We start from the raw sequence: 21188 nt of genomic DNA on the forward strand, positions 1-21188 counted from the left end.
TGTTCAGAGTACCTTCATGAGGCAGTCAAAGATAATTCGTGCACCTTAGTTTAATAATTATCCATCCTTATCTCTCTTTTGCTTAGCGACTGCTCGTTCCAATAAAGAATTATAATCCGGCATCTTCCATTTTCCTGCCACATGAAAACACGGGCATGATAATCACATAACAAAATAAGTACTAAACCATTTGACATCAGCAGTTCATTTTCTAACTATCCATGAAAAAAATATTTGTTAGCGGTCTTTACTACGTCCAACTTTTACTCCTACGAAGAACGTGCTTGAAGTTATTTATTCCGTGTAACTGATAAGTTATGTGTTTCAGTTTCCAAGTGAGCCAACGACATTACCGTATTCAGATTCGCCTGGGGTAACATTGGTATCTAGTAAAGCTGGTATTTTAATCGCTGTTCGCATTTTCTTGATGAGATTGCAAGCAGGTATTAATCGAAAACTGAAACATAAATGTGACGCCTTTATACGTATGCCCTTGAACAATTTTTCTCAAGAATGAGTGCAATGAAATAAAACGTGGAACGGCACGAAGAAACAAAGAAACAAACGTTGCCGGCGCAGAGTAAATGATATCAGTGGATGCTTTCACTAGCGGCCGCCAGCTATGAGAGTTTCCACCGGTTCCTGCCTGTCAGCCTAGAGCGATATCCTGCTCACGTCGCCCTGTAGCCCCAACTCGTACAGTATAGTAAGTACATGTTTCACGCTGGCGGATGGGCACACACACACACGCACACACACACACACGCACACGGTGTACGGCCGTCGACAGGGACGGGGGACTAAGTCTGGGCGACGAGAAGGCGAAGCGCCGCTGACAGTCGACAACAGCGCGGCAGCTGCGCCAAGCGCTCGCTTCGGGAGGGGCATCCTCGCGCCCTTCTCTCGGCACGTCGTCACAAGCCGCTACTGTTTGAAGCAAGTTGCTGCTGCATGACGTGCGCACGCTTTGGCTCTCGCTGCTGCAGAAAGAGTGGGGCCCCGTCGGTTCGGCGCCCGGCACGCCAACGGGATACGGAGGAGCGCAGACCCCAAGAATCGAGTCGTCCTACTTTTGCTTCGGAGGTTTCGACTGGAACATCGCGTTGCTGCCGGATGGTTCGCCCGAGGATGGCGACAATGGCCGGCCCCGGGTGCTCCTCATCAGGCACACAGGTCAGATTCTTCGCGATGCATGAACTCCACCTAAGGGCCCTGCGGTTACCCGATTGTTTGTTTATCCTAACTGCCACGAGTGCGGGGATGCCGAGACCTCTTGATTTCTCCCCTACCTGCACGTATGCATGCCAGAGGAGCCGAAGGATAAAAAAAAATAGTCCGAGGACAACTAAGCACTTCCAATAAGTTGTGAATGCGAAATCATTACTGTTCAATTGAGCGGGGCTGATGGATCTTTCGAGTTATGAACTCCTCGCGGGCAAGCGAGCGCGTTGAGACGCTTGCCCAACGCCTCCTGGAAAGCACAAGGCCGGTGCATTTTGATCTGTCACGTCATGCTACCGTGCCGACTGCCACAGCAAATAATGGGGGCGCTCGCGGGTAAGCCCCGATGAGTTTGACGTCACCGCTTTCGTCAGGCCGGGCTTGGCAATGGAAATTTCGGTCCAAGTAGCATGATGTCATCAATCAGAATGCACAAGCCTGCTCTAGGAGACGCTCGTTTAGCCCAGTGGGCGACACATTCGCCTTCTGAGCGTGGGGGCTTAGGTTCGAAATTCACTACCGCCAGCGTTTTTCCTTTCGGAATTACTGTTTCTTTAATACATTAATTTCTTTATAGCGATTACCGAGGCGGAGTTACAACGCAGGCGAGAGCTTGCTCGGTTAACGAATGCGCGGATAACACAGGCTGCCGTCAGCGAAGGCGACGTGCGTCCCGGCGATGCCCTCTCCCCTCACGCAACGCGAGAAAATGTTGACTTTTCCTCGCTCTGCCCCGTCGAGGAGCGCACGTGATGTGGTGTCGCAGCCAATGGGAATGTGGGGGCCGTTTCGCTGCTACAGACGCCGGCTTTTTCGTTCGATGCGGGTGCAGCTTGCTTTACGATTTTTTTTTTACCGGTAGAGTGCTTATTTTCTGTTTTCGTTTTAGAAGGAGACATGTACTACTTGCAGCCTTCGAGCGCCTGCAGCCTTCGAGCGTTTACTCGCGGGTTTCTTTCGCGCTCGGAAAAGCACGTTTATGTAGCACATATTGAGGAATAGAAAGTTGTATCGGGAGTTTTTCATGTTGCTGTACAACTTTCTCATTGATACTTTTCCTATAATTATAATATTTGAGAAGTTGATTAATTTATTAGTGTGGACTTAGGCGCGATGCAGAATATAATCCATCTCCAAGTGACGGCAAAGAACATTACCTTGATTCGGTCCAGCTACGTGGTATTTGTATATTTTAAGTACTGGTGCATAATAATTAAGACACCCTGTATCAGGGTGTTTCACGTAACCTAAACCAAAGATTTTTGAAAAGTGGTTAACCGGAACTAATTGAAACCAAATGCATATGGTTTGTCGTCATGTGGCGCTCCTTAGGGTATATTTATATTGCGCTTAATTAGTTCATGAACTAACATCAGTTATGTAAATTTTTAAATATTCACTGTAGAAATAAGTGCGCTTCATTACGTTGTAGAGGGCATTCGAAAACGCCCGATGTTATTTTTTGTGGCAACGTCCGTGCTGCGTGGTCATTTTTTTTTCGACGTTTAAGGAAAGCCCGCGAAATATGAAGTAAAACCATGTGACTGCGCTCATGCGCTACCGTATTGCAGCGCTCTCAACCGCGCTTCGTGCGAAAGAACCGCGCGCGCGGACCGTGGCTCTAGACACCGGCTCCACAGTATCTTTGACGACGGTGGCACGCGGAAAGTAAGCACCGTCGTTTCTGATACGCGATATAGGCTCAACGCACGAATGAGTGCGCTCCAATGCGATAGCACACGAGCCTAGTCACGTCGTTTTGACGCGACAGCGTTAAGGAGCTCGTGTCGCAGAAAAGCCGGTGTCGCCGGTGTCGGCGTCAGCGGCGTTGGCCGTGAGCGACAAATCCCAGAAGGCACTTCATAAATAAAAAAAGATCTTGCTAGATAGATGGGCTGATGGGAATCGAACGAGGGTCTCCGGGATGTGAAACGGAGACGCTACCACTCAGCCACGAGCTCGTTCCTTCAAAATGGGACAAAATCGCCTCTAGTGAATGCGGTGTTGCCTTAGAAACGTGCCGTAGGAAGTTTTACTGTGGTGTATATTGGTAATTATGGCCATGTAACTTACAGAAGTCGCCGTTTCACGAGTAGCGAAGTACGTTTCCGCTACATTTCTTCTACGCTCTGCGCACACGCAGAGCCATCTTGCGGGCAAACACAGAAGACCCCCTTCTCGCAATGTACGGCGCTGCCCCGACACGTGGCGCGCCACTCGCCCCATGATCGCGTCCGCGTTCATGGCGCGTCGGGGCCCGGCAATCTGTGCAGATCGTGACGTTTGGCTGGCGTAGCGCGTTTGAGCAGGCGGTGCGAACGGGGTGCGATAACGCTATCGCGTTCCACTCTTGAAGGCGAAGCTTAAGAGTCCTCCAATTTTTATTTAATATTTTGCGGGCTTTCTTTAAACGCTTAAAAAAACACCACGAAGCATGTACGTTGCCACAAAATATTGGATCGGTCGTTTTGAAATGCCCTCTGTATCGTAGCGTCTAGGAAGCCAAACATGCTGTGCCGGGGCAGTGGGGAAAAAACTACTGATCTATTGCAGACGTGTACATATATAGGATTTAGAGAGGGGTGTGTCTTTCTATCAATAACAGATAAGTTGTTTGAGCAGAATCCTGAACACATGGTGCATGCGTTTTCACATATGATGCGCTTGCGCAGAACACGTGTTGCGCTTGACGCCCAAGATACGATATACCCTCTACAACGTAACGAATCGCACTTGGACCTAAAGTGAATGTTAAAAAGTTTGGATAATTGGTCTTATTTAATTAACTAATTAAGCGTAATATAAATCTATCCTAAAGAGCTCCACATGACGGCAAACCATATCTCTTTGGGTTCTTTCAGTTGCGGTCAACCACTTTTTTTAAATCCGTGGTTCAAGTTACGTGAAACGCCCTGTATAAATATGTACATGCGCACATTTCCTATTTCAGACGGGTGTCTGCGTGTGCGTCGCATATGCATAGTCCGTATCGTTATGTGTCTCTAAATTCTGATATGAAGTCATTGGGCGCATGTTTCAGTAGGCGGAATTGAATTAAGAATTTTCCTCGTGCAAGCCAGTGCGTTGAGAGGTGCTTGGCGCATTTTATTGCTATATCAATTACATGAGCAGCGCACGCAATTTTTCGCCATCGTCAATTATTGCACATAAAAATAATGATTTCTTTAGTTCTAATACTTTTTTTTCGACGCACATTATTCACGTTAACTGTACTATTTCTCTTTTGCGTCAGAATTGGAACGCCAGTTGGCGAAAGATGTGTTCATGACCCAATCGCAGAGACTGGCGCACAGATGAAGCTGCATTCTAAGACCTCAGGGTGGGCATCTGCTTGCTGGAACGAACTGTAGTGCAGCCTATGCAGACCACGCAGGCATTGCCGGCGTGTGCCATCGTTTTTCCCCACGTAGCAGCCACGACAGAGTGGGTAGAATAGTACCTGCCGGTGGGGGCTTTCTGCAGCGAAGCACCGCGTCTCTCCCGTTTCAAAATCCCGCCAACGCTTTTTGTCAGAACGACGCCCGAGGAGCTCCAGCGAAACGCTAATCGCATTGAAGTAAGGCTGGAACGCATACGCGCAAAGACCACTGTGCTGGTCCAGATGCAGGAAGAATGTACTGCTGCGTGTGCGCCACACGCTGCAGCTCAACGGTGGAGGCGATCAGACGTGGCTCTGTGGGAACTGCAGAATGCCAAGGATAACCGGCAGCGTTGAAAAATCCTACAGTTCAAAAGTGCGAAGTGGACGCATACATCGTGCCCGCGGGAGCATGTCGCAGTACGGGAACGTGAGGTCGACACAAGGTGACAACGCCGACAAGACTCGGTAGTCCTAACCGATGCTGCTCGTGGGCGTCGAGTTCCCTCAGTTCGCGTTTCTGAAAACGCCACACCACGCGTGTTTACTTAGCTTTATGCTTACTGCAATTCATATTGCCAGTGCAGCTACGGGCCTTACACTTCGTGTGATGTCCTAACATGTTGCTATCGCGTTCATTGCTTCACCCTTATGGCAAGACTGTAATTTGTTAAACCAATAACTGAATAAAATTGTCCAGTCACCCGTGTTCGAACAAAGAACCTTTAGTACAGAAGTCTGATACGACCATTACGCCATTGATGCTTTTCCCTCACAAAGGCGTGCCTCATAACCACATCGTAGTTTTGGCATGTAAAACCCAGAAAATAATTGAAGATATAATTAACACTTTAACATACGTGAAAACATGGACCGATCCAGAAAATAGCTCAGTCTAAAATTGTAGGCCGATCTCGAAGGTAGTGCAGTCAAAAAGTTGTAGAGTTAGACACTCATCCTGCTCCCCTCACACGAGGGGCCACGCGATTGATTGCGGTGCGCAGTGACTGGGTCCCTATCTCACCTCCAATTCGCTCAGGAATATTGTTTTCATCGGCTTCACCTGGAGGTTGTGTCGCCTCCATCTTTATCGCTTTGTGAAGGCGCAAACTCAGCGAGCCCTTTTCAGTGCGCCCGAATGCCCGAAGTGTAGTCGTGTGCAACCGTCCTGTCCAGCTATTATAGCGCAGAGTGCATTCTGGTTGAGCGGCTCCGGCGTGAGATAGGACATGTTCTATGCCCGCGCTAGCGGCGCCAGAGGACGCCTGCACGCCACGCTCTATGCGCCGTGACGTTATAATGTCGAGAGTCCAATTTTCGACTGCGTGTCGTAACTGCGCCGACCGTGGCCGTGCGCGTAACGCTGGACCATATCTGTCCCTTAGGCACGTGCCGCTTATCGGCGTCCTGACTGCGGAGTTGGTTAGCGTCAACTGACGACGCTTAAGTACTCAGCTTCGAGACCAGCTGATGTGCTCTCTGTCATTTAACATTCACGGTTTGTTTATATTTGACGCGGTGATCGTTGCCACGATGGCGTGGATGCCAACTTCGCTGCCTGTTCAGCGCCCGGCTAGTGAATAAACGAAACTTTAAATTTACGACTTGGGCTTCTCCATAGAAGTAATCGCTGCGAGTTGCAACAGAGAATGCACTTTTTCTTTTTTCTTTCTTTTTTTTTACATTGCAGCTGCAGCGCTTCTTGAAAAATATTGGCAAACAGCGTTTCTGAAAACGTATTTCTGGCTGCCGCAAAGTTTGCCCACATTTCCTGTTGTTTCAGGCGGGTGTTTGCGTGTGTGTTGCGTATACCTTGTCCGAATTGCTATCTGTGTCTCTGAATTCTCATATTAAAGTCATCGGGTATGCTTTAGCGCCACTGGCAAAGTGAACCGCCATGGTGGCGTAGTGGCTATAACGCTGCGCTGCTTAGCACAAGGTTGCGGGTTCAACTCGAGGCAGCTGCATTTCGCTCGCGTACTTAGATTTAGGTGCACGTTAGCGAGCACCAGGTGGTCAAAATGAATCTAAAGCCCTCCACATAATTACAGTTCTAAACCACGCGAATGAATCAATCAATCCCTGGGAAAATTATGAAAAATGCTTCCATTTTTCCTCCTGCATACCTTGCTTCACTGCACGATTCACAAATGACAGGAGAAGGAGCTCTTGGGGGAGAATAACGGTGAATATGTTTTGTTCCTTCTTCTTTTTTATCTTTTGTTCTGAAGGTATATTTGCTGACTTTTTGAGTATTCGACAGATCTGTAGCACACGCCTATAGCAAAACTCTTTTCCGAATCTTCTGTTTTACTGATGGGGCCACTTTCTCTTGATTAATGACTTTTTAAGGCTTGTAGCGCAGCTCAAAAAGAGCAAAATGGAAGGTGGAAGGGGTAATGAAAGGGAACGGAGAACAGAGTGACCACAAGGATTAATTGACTGATAGGACCCTTTATTCAGGGAATGAATAACTCTGTACTTATTCATTTTCCCTTTGGTTACTTGCCACCGAAGGGACACTGAAAATCGTTCTTTAGGACACAACTGGGGCATAGAAGAGAGCGTTTTACAAAACTTAAATTTCACACCTTCATTGTACTGCTGCAGTACTTTAAGTGAGCAGAAATGCTACTGTAGGTATGCATAAACGTATCCGGAAAATATCGCAGGTCTGATGGGAGCAGTGATGTGTCTGAGTCAAAATTCATTTCATTCCGCTATTATTTAGCTTCCGACAGCATTAGGCGGCGCATCTCCTTCTCAATTCAGGACTTTACACGAAGAATGTAATCTTTATTATATGCTTATTTAAAGTGGGGATTATGTGTGTTTTCTTCTATTTGTTGAAGGAAAGGTATGTACTTGGTAATCTTGTGCACGACGCCTGCTGAAGCGCGATGCTACCATTCGTGAAATTTAAAAGTGCCATTCGTGGTTACAATATTTTTCCAACTATTCCTTTTTTATATGAAGCTTTCTTCCTTATCTTGTTCGATATGCTTCAGCGTTCTTTGGAGATCCCTTAGCAGGGAGTACTCGCGCACGGCAACGTGTGTAAATGTCCATCACCGCCCATAAAAGCGGTTTTGTAACTATACCTGCCGGGTGAGACATTGCACTAAACCAACCATTCGGCGATACCTTACAGTTGAATGAATTGAAATAATTTACAGGTAAAAGTGTTCGTCTCACTGCAGTTAGGTTAGCCAGATAGAAATAGGTAATTGTAAGTTGTGGCACTGATCGTTTAGTAAGCTCGTCAAATGTATTAACTCGTAGACATTTCAGCTGGGACTTATTGCAGCGCCCCAGCAAGTTTTAAGCTCGGACCTCCTAACGGAGGTCGTAAACGAGGTTTATCTATATATATTAGGCGCCACGTTGCCGTTCATCATGCCCCAAATTACCGCAAAGTAAGCTCACGGATCCGGAGACGGCGCCGGTCTTGTGTCAGAAGGATTCTGCTTTCGCGATTCGGAGTGGAAAGCAAGTTGACTTTCGAATCTGGCAGAAGCAATAAATTTAAAAAAGGGCCACATGAACGTGGTCTTGTTTCATGTTTTTCTTTATTTTCAGGGGGTTGGTGGGGAAGAGGGGAATGGAGGGGCAATCAGATTTCCGTTTTTCCAAGCGTACTGCGACGAGATTAACGTGTTTAAGGCAACGGGAAACGCAGCACTCGTTCGGGCAGCCGAGCTGACCTTTTGGTTTAGCTTGCTAGCGACCAAGGCTAAGCTGCAATCAGCTTCGACCCGCTGCTACACGAAACCGCAAGTGTGTCATTAGCACGCCGCCCCCTTACATCACAACTAGGGCGTGTCTCGCGGCTTCGCCTACTTGGTTTTGAAATGGGGTCGATTGGACGGCACAACTCAGTGTGATTACACCGGACCGCATGCTCATGTTGCACACACACGCACACGCACACACACACACACACACACACACACACACACACACACACACACACACACACACACACACACACACACACACACACACACACACACACAGACACACACACACACACACACACACACACACACGCGCACGCACGCACGCACGCACGCTCACACGCACATTGCTATGGTTTTGTTGGTGGTTAGCGGGAAGCTGTAGGCATAGAGGGCACAGCAGCCGAGCAGACCAAGCCAAATGCAAGCGCGAGCTGCAGCACCGAGGTGTTCGTTCTCTTGCTCGAGCTCTTCAGCTTAACAATGGTCCCGGGAGAGATAAGGAGCCATCCTGGCGACTTATGGTGAACGTACGATAAAGGGATCGCAGTAGAGCTTGAGTCGGCTGACGTGTACGGTGTCGCGCCGGCGACGGCGCATGTCGTCAGATGGCGTAAGAGGCTCGATCACGCAGTTCCAGTTCCGTTCCCATCCAGACGGAAGGTCGACGATGTGGTAGGGCCCATGATATTGAGCCAGAAGCTTCGACGAACGACCCGGGACGTGGGGTGGAATCCACAGCTAAACGATGGAGCCGTTACGGAATGTTGTATGGTTAAAGCATTGTCGTGTCTATTCTCTAGGTGTGCTTGGTCTTCTGTGGTCAAAATGCGAGCAAGTTGCCTGCCCTCTTCTGCATACTTGGTGAGTTCTGAAATGGGCCGGAATTCGGAGGCGTCGGGTAGGTGTGGTAGTACAGCGTCTAGCGTGCACAACGGTTCTCTTCCATACAACACAAAGAATGGTGAGAAGCCAGTAGTCGCTTGCCTTGCGGTGTTTAAGCGTACCTTACAAAAAGGATAACCATTTCCCAGTTGGAATGGTCGGACGCGACGTACGTAGCGAGCATTTCGCCAGGAGTGTGGGTAAAGGGCTCAGTTAACCCGTTAGTTTGTGGGTGTTATGCCGTCGACTTGCGGTGAATTATGGGACGCTCGGTAAGAAGGGCTTCGACTACTTCGAACAGAAAAACACGCCCTCTGTCACTGAGAAGTTCGCTAGGCGCACCATGTCGAAGCACGAAATTGCGTAGGACGAAGAAAGCAACCTCACGTGCTGTAGCGGCAGGAATTCGGGCTGCTGTCTCAGCATAGCGGATGAGGTGGTGGACGGGAGTAGGCCGTAAAGGTCGATGCCGATGTGGTCTGCAGGACGCTTTGGTTGAGATATAGGTTGGAGTGCGCCGGTCGAACGTTGGGGAGGCGCTTTGCGTTGCTGGTAAACGGTGCAACCACGAATGTACTCGTATCTGCGAACAAAGGTGCACATTCCGCACCAGTAAAAGCGCTGGCGCAACCTTGTACATGTCTTCAACGGGACGGCATGAGCACTCTGTGGGTCGGCGTGAAAACCAGCACAGAGGTCGGAACGCATGTGACGCGATACGATCAGGAGCCACTTTCGACCGTCAGGCGTGTGGCTCCGGCGGTAGATCAGGCTTTCACGTTTAACAAAATGAGCGGCTTCAAGGCGGAGCGTGTGGGAAGACGGGGCGGCAGATGGCGTGGACGGGATGTTAATGATGCTAACAATCCATGAATCCTTGCGCTGCTCCTACGGCATAGAATTGAAGTCGAGTGCTGAGACCGATGAAGCATCAAGTGGTAGCGGACACCGACAAAGGGCATCCGCGTCAGTGTGCTTCCGGCCGGATCTGTACACCACTTGTAGGTATATCTTACTCTTACAGCCGAAGTGCCCAGCGGCCAAGGCGGCCATAGGAATCCTTTAGGGATGACAACTAGCAGAGAGTGAGATGGTCCGTGATGACGTAGAAAGGACGGCCGTAGAGGTAGGGTCGGAACTTCGTGAGAGACCACACGATTGCCACACACTCTTTTTCGGTGACAGCATGCTTGGTCTCTGTCTTTGTGAGTGTGCGACTCACGTAGGAGACAAATTCGGCATAGCCGGGCTTGCGTTGCGCGAGTACTGCCCCAAGGCTGACACCACTGGCATCTGTATGCAATTCCGTAGGAGCCTGTGGATCGTAGTGACGGAGTACTGGAGGAGATGTTAACAGGTGGCGGCAAGTCTGGAAGGCGACATCACATTCAGGGGACCAATCGGAGATGTGGGTGCCAGCGCTTAGAAGCTTCGTCAAAGCTGCAATGATGGTGGCGAAATAGCACACAAAGCGACGGAAGTAGGAACAGAGCCCGATAAATCCCCGAAGGGTCTTTAGTGACGTCGGCTTCGGGAAGTCGGCGACAGCACGGAGATTCGAGGGGTCGGGGAGGGCACCGCCTCTGGTTACAACGTGACCCAAGATAGGCAATTTACGGGCAGCAAAGAGACACTTCTTGATGTTCAGCTAGATACCAGCAGGCTTGAGGCACGTCAGGACTGGGAAGAGACAGGTGAGATGAGTCGAAAAATTCGGAGAAAATACGATGATGTCATCCAGATAGCTTAGGCAGACGTTCCACATTAAGCCACGAAAGATGCTGTCCATCAAGTGCGCAAAAGTTGCGGATGCATTGCAGAGGCCAAATAGCATGACGGTAAATTCATATAACCCGTCAGGCGTCACGAATGCAGTCTTACGGCAATCACATGGTCACAGGAACTTGCCAGCAGCCAGACCGCAGGTCTGACGACAAAAAGTATTCATAATCGAGGGCATCATCAATACGTGGTAAGGGACAGACGTCCTTCCGTGAAATCTTGTTGAGGTGACGGTAATCAACACAGAATCGAAACAGAGCTATCTTTACTTTCGTACGAGCACAATCTGGAGTAACGTAGCAAACTACAGTCGCAAAACCAACTCAACTAATAAACTAATTACATAATAATAACTAATACACCAACTAAGCTAATTTATCTAATTGAAATAGCAAAATTATTCGCTTATAACCTACACAACTATAATAATTAAGCAAATATGATTAACTTACTGACTAATAAACTAATAACTAACTAACACACAGAACTAACTAAACACTGAACTATCTAGCCAAATGTTACTGACTCATCCAACTAATTAGACACAGTACAAATAGGGACAGCCGAACGAAACGGTTTGTGCAAGGAAAACTACCAGGGGGTAGAGGTGCGAGCTGAATCACAAGACGGTGCCGTGTCAGATTTAGACACAAGCGCATCGCACGATAAATTATTTTGCAAAAGTTCCCGTTGGATGTTCCCTCTACAAACATGCTGAAATAGATGAGGGAGAGGCGTCTTTCCTCGTGTAAGATTAGCACGATCACGCAGCCCAGACATCTGGCGAAGCAGTTTGTTCACCTTCGACTTAAGCCAGCGCCTGTGGTGTCACCTTCTGTCCCTGTACGAAACTTTCGGGGAAGTTTCATGACCAGTTGAAAAGTATTGAAGGACCTTGGTTATACTTAATCTGAGTGAGTTGGGATTACTCTCTCCATTCCGTTCGAGCTTTTTGACGGAGTCGAAGTTCCATCCACAAAGCGATTGCATCAATGCCTGAAGAAATTCTTCCAGAGCCATTTCTTTTCTTTCTTTTTTTTAGAGTCTTTTAGATAAATTGGAGCAGGCTACATTTTTTTGTTTAATAAACATAATTAGATGACTGGGTGCCCTTAGAGGGTTAATAACATGAAGTCCACTTGTTATCAGAAATTTACAGTGGGCAAGATAATATACACTAAGGCTGAATTAAGTTACGCATCATCGGGTAGAATCAGGTCTGATAAATGACACATATTAGACTTTTGTACCTATTTCTGTGCTTTTTGTGGAAAGGGCTTATGACATCGGTACGAAGAAACACTGCTGCAGCTAATACCATCAAGAAAGCGCTGACAGCAGTGAGGTCTGGTGTCAAGCGCGTATTTTGTGCGGTGGCTGTCAGTGCCTTCATAACGGAACGAAAAGAACAGTTCTCCGCACTCGGCCTCACATCCGACGCCGCAATTACACACGCTTGCACTGCTTGCCGAGGTGTTTTTCCAGCTGCGTTCGAGGTGAGCTATGAAGGCTGCGGCAGCAATTTCAGAACTCGCATTCGCGCGAAAGACGCCGCTGACGCCCCGGTTTTTATTCATCCGCAGGAGCTGAATGTTCAGCCGGCCCTAGGGAAAATGGCACTGCTATTTCGACGTAGAGGCATCTTGCGTGAAATGCTTAGGCATATATGACGACATTTGGACATTACTTACACAGCCGTAGCGCAATGATTATGTTTGTGGAAATCGAAATCGTTCCCGAAACGGCTTTTCCTTTTCTTTTTGCTTGCGTGGTAGACTTACCGGATGACTTTACTTATCTCGTTTATCCTGTATCACGGACCTTGCTTGGCAAGCATTTCTTTCTTTTAATCGCGTCTAGCAAGATCCGTATTCATAAGAAGAAGATAGGAAACATACGGCATGCACCCATCGCTGTCTCACCTTTGTGTTTTTAGCGATGATACAGGGGAAGACATTGTAGAACGTCATCTAAGTAGTGTAATATGATGGGTTATTTACTTCTGGGCAGCCAGCTGTGGTTTCTGATCTATGTCTTGGCATTTCCCTTTTAATTCTTTTTCTTCTTTTCCCTTGCTTGATCGCGATATTTATGGACTTACCAGACAAAGAAGACGAATAATGGCATTATCTGCGCTAGAACTTGTGTTTTGCTGTGTTCCTAAGTGACTGATAATTTATCACTTTTTAACCAGTTCTGTACAGTTCCCTGTGCAAAAAGCACTATTAATTAAGGCGAGCAGCTCTTTGATGAGGCCGCATTGGAATTACATCGAATTTTATGCACACGAGTAGCTTCAGTTGTTTTTATAAGTGTACGTTGTTTACTCGACACCCTGCGTTTATTTTGGTAGCCTGAGTGCTGTCGTCATTTACAGCACTTATTTAGGTGATGGCGGCGATGGCCATAAGTAAAGGAAGGAAGACAGAAAAAAAAGAAGAAGTAGAAAAGTATGTCGTCTCTTTCATGCGAACGCTTTGTTTCCAAGACAGCCAGCTGGCGCCCTTTATTTCAAAAGCACTTCAAAGTTCAGTTCATCCCTAGTAATGGAGACTTGGTCCATGGGGCATTTGCGAGGTGCTTGAGCGCGTATTTTTTGTTTACCGCGCGTATAGGGCCTACCTCAAGTGCTCCTCCGAGGCCTTGAGCGCCTTTAACCTTCTCTTCGTCAGCGTGTGCCACCATTTTGTTTGTGTTCGCTCGTCACGTGAAGCATTGGTAAACAAATTTGGCACTCCGCAGTGGCATGAGATTGGTTGTTCGGGTTCGTGCCTATTTGCTCTCTTCTCGAGGGCGGATGCGTCTGCCTATCGTGAAGTTCTGGGTTGAGTTTCTTCCGTGACGACTTCCTCGTGTGATTGAGCTTTTAACGCAAGAGACAAGACAGACACCAGCAGGCCCGTCTTTCTGTTCCTTTCTTATTTTCGCACCTAACATGGCGCGGCTTGTTATTGATGACAATCAATATCTGCCCTCAGTAATCATTCGTATACGCTCCATCTGTGTGCTTGAAGAACTTTGAGCTCGAGAGCCACCCATGAAAGAAAGCAGAATGCCATTTCTGCATTCGCGGCACACGGCTCGGCTTTGCCTTTGTGCAAGCTTCTAACAAAAAGAGCATTGAGCTCCTGTGAACAGAGAGAGAGGGAATGTTTGATGATAACTGGAGATTGGCCTACTCAGCTACAGGACTGGCATGCTGAGCTAGCTAACAACACTTCCTCTTCCCTTTCTTGTGAAGAACTAAATTCAATAGCATATCTTGTCTCCCAGTAACCAAACAATTCAAGGAGCGCGCTTCGGCGTGCTGTGTTAAACCTTTAACTGGTAGCTCAACAATACCGTTGACCTTACAAAAATAACCGAAAATGCTATAAAAAACTAAATGTTAGTCAGTACCATTCAATTTACCTTAATTTAAGTACATGTTCAAGAGTGGTAACCACAAAAATGTCGACCGTGAGCAGTAGCAGATGTTTTGGTAACAAAACTCTAAGACCTCATCGGTATCGTCTTAGCGGACGTGGTGGTCATATTATCACTACTGCGAAATTTTCTTCCTTTCTTAGGAAACCTATTTTTTTTTCTCCTTAAGGTAGATCTCAACAACACACCTTTACCTTGTCAAAGCAAGTGCTAAACATAAGTATTTTACCGTATATTGGTCTGTAATGAGGTTATCAACAATATGTTCGACCCGCTCTATGTCACTTAGTTTTCAGAGAAACCCTTTCATATTTTATTTGGTATGTATTTGAACAACATAATTTATAAAGAAGAAATAAAGCAATAAAAACATCTAGGCCAGGTCTTTCTTGTATTGCCAGTTAGAGGGTTAAACTTTCATTTGAGTAGTAATTTGAGCAGTAATGTTTTCTAATAACGAAGATGACATACTATGAAACCATGCAGTGCATTCGACAAGTGCATTCCTGGTCCCGTCATTTTTTCTCTTCTGCGCGGTCACCTTTAGCAATGCATAAAATAAAATAAAGTTAAACAGTGCCACATAATATTTTCCTGCGCAGGTAAAAATAGCGGACGAGGTTTATCTATGCATTCCCTAAAGGGAAGGAAAGGAAGATAGCCAAGGTGAAGCCTGCGAAGCAGCACTGACTCATGCATGTCAGTTGGTGCACGTGGCGCGTTCCTCCGAGGTAGCGTTTTCTTGCACGCACCGACGGTGCGTAAGGTGTGAGTAACAATGGTGGGAACTGGAGTGACTGCCACGAAAAAATATTTTCCTGCGTTAGTTAAACGTTGCCATGCAACAAATCCTTAAACCTGTAATGGGATGTCTGCGCGTAATTTTTCTGACATTGACGGATTGGCTGTTAATGCATTATTAATTCACTATTGGGTATGTTCATTTGCCTTTCTGAACTTTGTGTCACAATTGTGCACAATAAAACGTGAAATAGAAAGAAAACGCAATGCCCAGATTTGCATCGGGCTAGTGAATAGAGGAAAGCTATCGTACAACATGCAAGGAGCTGTGTAATGTAGGTGACTGATTGCTTAATCAAGTGGGTTAATAGATAGTAATGAAAATATTAAATATTGGTGACTTTCATCCGCAGCTCCTCTACAACAGTTTCTTGTAAAACGAGTACACAGATATAACATAAGAAAATAAGCAAATACACGCACACACGCGCGCAAACACACGCGCACGCACACGTGCACGCACACACAGACGCACATGCGCACACACGCGCGCACACACACACACACGCACACACACACACACACACACACACGCACGCACACACGCGCGTACACGCGCACACACGCACGGATGCCCGCACACACACGCGCAAGCACACACACACACGCGCAAGCACACACACACGCGCAAGCACACACACACGCGCAAGCACACACACACGCGCAAGCACACGCACAAATACGCGCGCACACACACGCGCACGCGCACGCACACGCGCACGCGCACGCACAAATACGCGCGCACACACACGCGCACGAGCACGCGCACGCACACGCGCACACACACACGCGCACACACACACGCGCACACACACACGCGCGCGCACACACGCGCACACGCACGCACGCATACGAGCGCACACGCACGCACGCATACGAGCGCACACGCACACGCACGCACGCATACGAGCGCACACGCACACGCACGCGCGCACCCCCGCACACACACACACACACACACGCACGCGCGCGCACACACACATGCCCGCGCACGTGCACACGCACACAAAAACACACACAGCCAGACTTGCACACACACACGCACACAAAAACACACAGCCAGACTTGCACACACACACGCACACAAACACACACACAGCCAGACTTGCAAATACACACAAAAACACACACAGCCAGACTTGCAAACACACACAAAAACACACACAGCCAGACTTGCACACACACACAAAAACACAGGTGCAGCGGTGGCGTAGAGGTAGAACACCCGCCTCGCGTGCAAGAGGTCCGTGGTTCGAATCCCGGTGCCGGCAATTTTCCACCGGAGTAAAAAAAAATTCGCGTGTTGATAAAATTGCACAAACAGGCCTGGAGTGTGGCCTGATCCCGGTGACCAGAACCGGCAACGCACTCCCTCACCAGAGCAGGATTGGCCACCCTGGTGCAGTACTTGGCCACAACCTCCTATACGAACACAACAATCAAACCCCGGCCCCTCAGTCCCCAGCAGCGGCGAAGCAACTGACCGCGGTGGCGGTCAGACCTGCGACGCAGCGGAGGGTGCTAAGAATCACTGGCTCCGGACAGGCCGCCATTGGAATATGAACCTGGCAACGTTTAACGCTAGAACATTATCTAGTGAGGCGAGTCTAGCAGTGCTGTTGGTGGAATTAGAAGGCAGTAAATGGGATATAATAGGGCTTAGGAGCTAGGAGGAGCCAAAAGCTAGGAGGCCAAAAGAAGCATATACAGTGCTAAAAAGCGGGCACGGTCTGTGCTACCGGGGCTTAGCGGAGAGACGAGAACTAGAAGTCGGATACCTGATTAATAAGAATGTAGCTGGTAACATACATGAATTCTGTAGCATTAACGAGAGGGTGGCAGGTCTTGTTGTGGAACCTAATGAGCGGTGCAAAATGAAGATTGTACAGGTCTACGCCCCTACATCCAGTCATGATGATTAGGAAGTCGAAAGCTTCTATGAAGACGTGGAATCGGCGATGGGTAGAGTGAAAACTAAATACACTATACTGATGGGTGACTTTAATGCCAAGGTAGGCAAGAAGCAGGCTGGAGACAAGGTAGTGGGGCAATATGACATAGGCACTAGGAATGGCAGGGGTGAGTTATTAGTAGAGTTTGCGGAACAGAATAACATGAGGATAATGAATACCTTCTTCCTCAAGCGGGATAGCCGAAAGTGGACGTGGAGAAGCCCGAACGGCGAGACTAGAAATGGAATAGACTTCATACTCTGCGCTAACCCCGGCATCATACAAGATGTGGACGTGCTCGGCAAGGTGCGCTGCAGTGACCACAGGATGGTAAGAACTCGAATTAGCCTGGACCTGAGAAGGGAACGGAAGATTCTGGTACATAAGAAGCGTATTAATGAGTTAGCGCTAAGAGGGAAAATAGAGGAATTCCAGATCAAGCTACGGAACAGGTATTCGGCTTTAACTCAGGAAGAGGACCTTAGTGTTGAAGCAATGAACGACAATCTTGTGGTCATCATTAAGGAGTGTGCAATGGAAGTCGGTGGTAACTCCGTTAGGCAGGAGACGAAAGATTTGATCAAGAAACGCCAATGTACGAAAGCCTCTAACCCTACAGCTAGAATAGAACTGGCAGAACTTTCGAAGTTAATCAACAAGCGTAAGACAGCTGACATAAGGAAGTATAATATGGATAGAATTGAACATGCTCTCAGGAACGGAGGAAGCCTAAAAACAGTGAAGAAGAAACTAGGAATTGGCAAGAATCAGATGTATGTGTTAAGAGACAAAGCCGGCCATATCATTACTAATAAGGATGAGATAGTTCAAGTGGCTGAGGAGTTCTATAGAGATTTATACAGTACCAGTGGCACCCACGACGATAATGGAAGAGAAAATAGCGTAGAGGAATTCGAAATCCCAAAGGTAACGCCGGAAGAAGTAAAGAAAGCCTTGGGAGATATGCAAAGGGGGAAGGCAGCTGGGGAGAACCAGGTAACAGCAGATTTGTTGAAGGATGGTGGACAGATTGTTCTAGAGAAACTGGCCACCTTGTATACGCAATGCCTCATGACCTCGAGCGTACCATAATCTTGGAAGAACGCTAACATAATCCTAATCCATAAGAAAGGGGACGCCAAAGACTTGAAAAATTATAGACCGATCAGCTTACTGTCCGTTGCCTACAAACTATTTACTAAGGTAATCGCAAATAGAATCAGGAATACCTTAGACTTCTGTCAAGCAAAGGACCAGGCACGATTCTATAAAGGCTACTTAGCAATAGACCATATTCAAACTATCAATGAGGTAATAGAGAAATGTGCGGAATATAACCACCCCTTATATATAGCTTTCATTGATTACGAGAAAGCGTTTGATTCAGTCGAAACCTCAGCAGTCATGGAGGCATTACGGAATCAGGGTGTAGACGAGCCGTATGTAAAAATACTGAAAGATATCTGTAGCGCCTCCACAGCTACCGTAGTCCTCCATAAAGCAAGCAGCAAAATCCCAATAAAGAAAGGCGTCAGGCAGGGAGATACGATCTCTCCAATGCTATTCACAGCGTGTTTACAGGAGGTATTCAGAGACCTGGATTGGAAAGAATTGGGGATAAAAGTTAATGGAGAATACCTTAGTAACTTGCGATTCGCTGATGATATCGCCTTGCTTAGTAACTCAGGGGACCAATTGCAATGCATGCTCACTGACCTGGAGAGGCAAAGCAGAAGAGTGGGTCTAAAAATTAATCTGCAGAAAACTAAAGTAATGTTTAACAGTCTCGGAAGAGAGCAACAATTTACAATAGGCAGCGAGGCACTGGAAGTCGTAAGGGAATACATCTACTTAGGGCAGGTAGTGACGGCGAATCCGGATCATGAGACGGAAATAATCGGAAGAATAAGAATGGGCTGGGGTGCGTTTGGCAGGCATTCTCAGATCATGAACAGCAAGTTGCCATTATCCCTCATCATCATCATCATCATCATCCGCCTGGTTACGCCCACTGCAGGGCAAAGGCCTCTCCCATACTTCTCCAACAACCCCGGTCATGTACTAATTGTGGCCATGCCGTCCCTGCAAACTTCTTAATCTCATCCGCCCACCTAACTTTCTGCCGCCCCCTGCTTCGCTTCCCTTCCCTTGGGATCCAGTCCGTAACCCTTAATGACCATCGGTTATCCTCCCTCCTCATTACATGTCCTGCCCATGCCCATTTCTTTTTCTTGATTTCAACTAAGATGTCATTAACTCGCGTTTGTTCCCTCACCCAATCTGCTCTTTTCTTATCCCTTAACGTTACACCTATCATTCTTCTTTCCATAGCTCGTTGCGTCCTCAATTTGAGTAGAACCCTTTTCGTAAGCCTCCAGGTTTCTGCCCCGTAGGTGAGTACTGGTAAGACGCAGCTATTATACACTTTCCTCTTGAGGGATAATGGCAACCTGCTCTTCATGATCAGAGAATGCCTGCCAAACGCACCCCAGCCCATTTTTATTCTTTTGATTATTTCTGGCTCATGATCCGGATCTGCCGTCACTACCTGCCCTAAGTAGATGTATCCCCTTACTACTTCCAGTGCCTCGCTGCCTATTGTAAATTGCTGTTCTCTTCCGAGACTGTTAAACATTACTTTAGTTTTATGCAGATTAATTTTTAAACCCACTCTTCTGCTTTGCCTCTCCAGGTCAGTGAGAATGCATTGCAATTTTTCCCCTGAGTTACTAAGCAAGCCAATATCATCAGCGAATCGCAAGTTACTAAGGTATTCTCCATTAACTTTTATCCCCAATTCTTCCCAATCCAGGTCTCTGAATACCTCCTGTAAACACGCGGTGAATAGCATTGGAGAGATCGTATCTCCCTGTCTGACGCCTTTCTTTATTGGGATTTTGTTGCTTTCTTTATGGAGGACAATGGTGGCTGTGGAGCCGCTATAGATATCTTTCAGTATTTTTACATACGGCTCGTCTACACCCTGATTCCGTAATGCCTCCATGACTGCTGAGGTTTCGACAGAATCAAACGCTTTCTCGTAATCAATGAAAGCTATATATAAGGGTTGGTTATATTCCGCACATTTCTCTATCACCTGATTGATAGTGTGAATACGATCTCTTGTTGAGTAGCCTTTACGGAATCCTGCCTGGTCCTTTGCTTGAACGAAGTCTAAGGCGTTCCTGATTCTATTTGCGATTACCTTAGTGAATAGTTTGTAGGCAACGGATAGTAAGCTGATCGGTCTATAATTTTTCAAGTCTTTAGCGTCCCCTTTCTTATGGATTAGGATAATGTTAGCGTTTTTCCAAGATTCCAGTACGCTCGAGGTCATGAGGCATTGCGTATATAGGGTGGCCAGTTTCTCTAGAACAATCTGCCCACCATCCTTCAACAAATCTGCTGTTGCCTGATCCTTCCCAGCTGCCTTCCCCCTTTGCATATCTCCTAAGGCTTTCTTTACTTCTTCCGGCGTTACCTTTGGGATTTCGAATTCCTCTAGAATATTTTCTCTTCCATTATCGTCGTGGGTGCCACTGGTACTGTATAAATCTCTATAGAACTCCTCAGCCACTTGAACTATCTCATTCATATTAGTTATGATATTGCCGGCTTTATCCCTCAAGAGAAAAGTATATAATAGATGTGTCTTACCAGTACTCACCTACGGGGCAGAAACCTGGAGGCTTACGAAAAGGGTTCTACTCAAATTGAGGACGACGCAACGAGCTATGGAAAGAAGAATGATAGGTATAACGTTAAGGGATAAGAAAAGAGCAGATTGGGTGAGGGAACAAACGCGAGTTAATGACATCTTAGTTAAAATCAAGAAAAAGAAATGGGCATGGGCAGGACATGTAATGAGGAGGGAAGATAACCGATGGTCATTAAGGGTTACGGAGTGGATCCCAAGGGAAGGGAAGCGTAGCAGGGGGCGGCAGAAAGTTAGGTGGGCGGATGAGATTAAGAAGTTTGCAGGGACGGCATGGCCACAATTAGTAC

The 21188-nt window shown here is 47.3% G+C and overlaps 1 protein-coding gene across 1 annotated transcript in view; it reads left to right on the forward strand.

Annotated features, from left to right (window-relative positions):
- Nucleotides 1–21188, forward strand: part of LOC139055885 (uncharacterized) — a 393329-nt gene that overhangs the window by 340180 nt on the left and 31961 nt on the right. Inside the window, exon 5 of the mRNA XM_070533487.1 lies at nt 987–1173. Coding sequence (XP_070389588.1) covers nt 987–1173 — 187 coding nt within the window. The remainder of the gene's footprint in view (nt 1–986; nt 1174–21188) is intronic.

Source organism: Dermacentor albipictus, chromosome 1, assembly GCF_038994185.2.
Source record: "Dermacentor albipictus isolate Rhodes 1998 colony chromosome 1, USDA_Dalb.pri_finalv2, whole genome shotgun sequence".
NCBI classification, from domain to species: Eukaryota; Metazoa; Arthropoda; class Arachnida; order Ixodida; family Ixodidae; genus Dermacentor; species Dermacentor albipictus.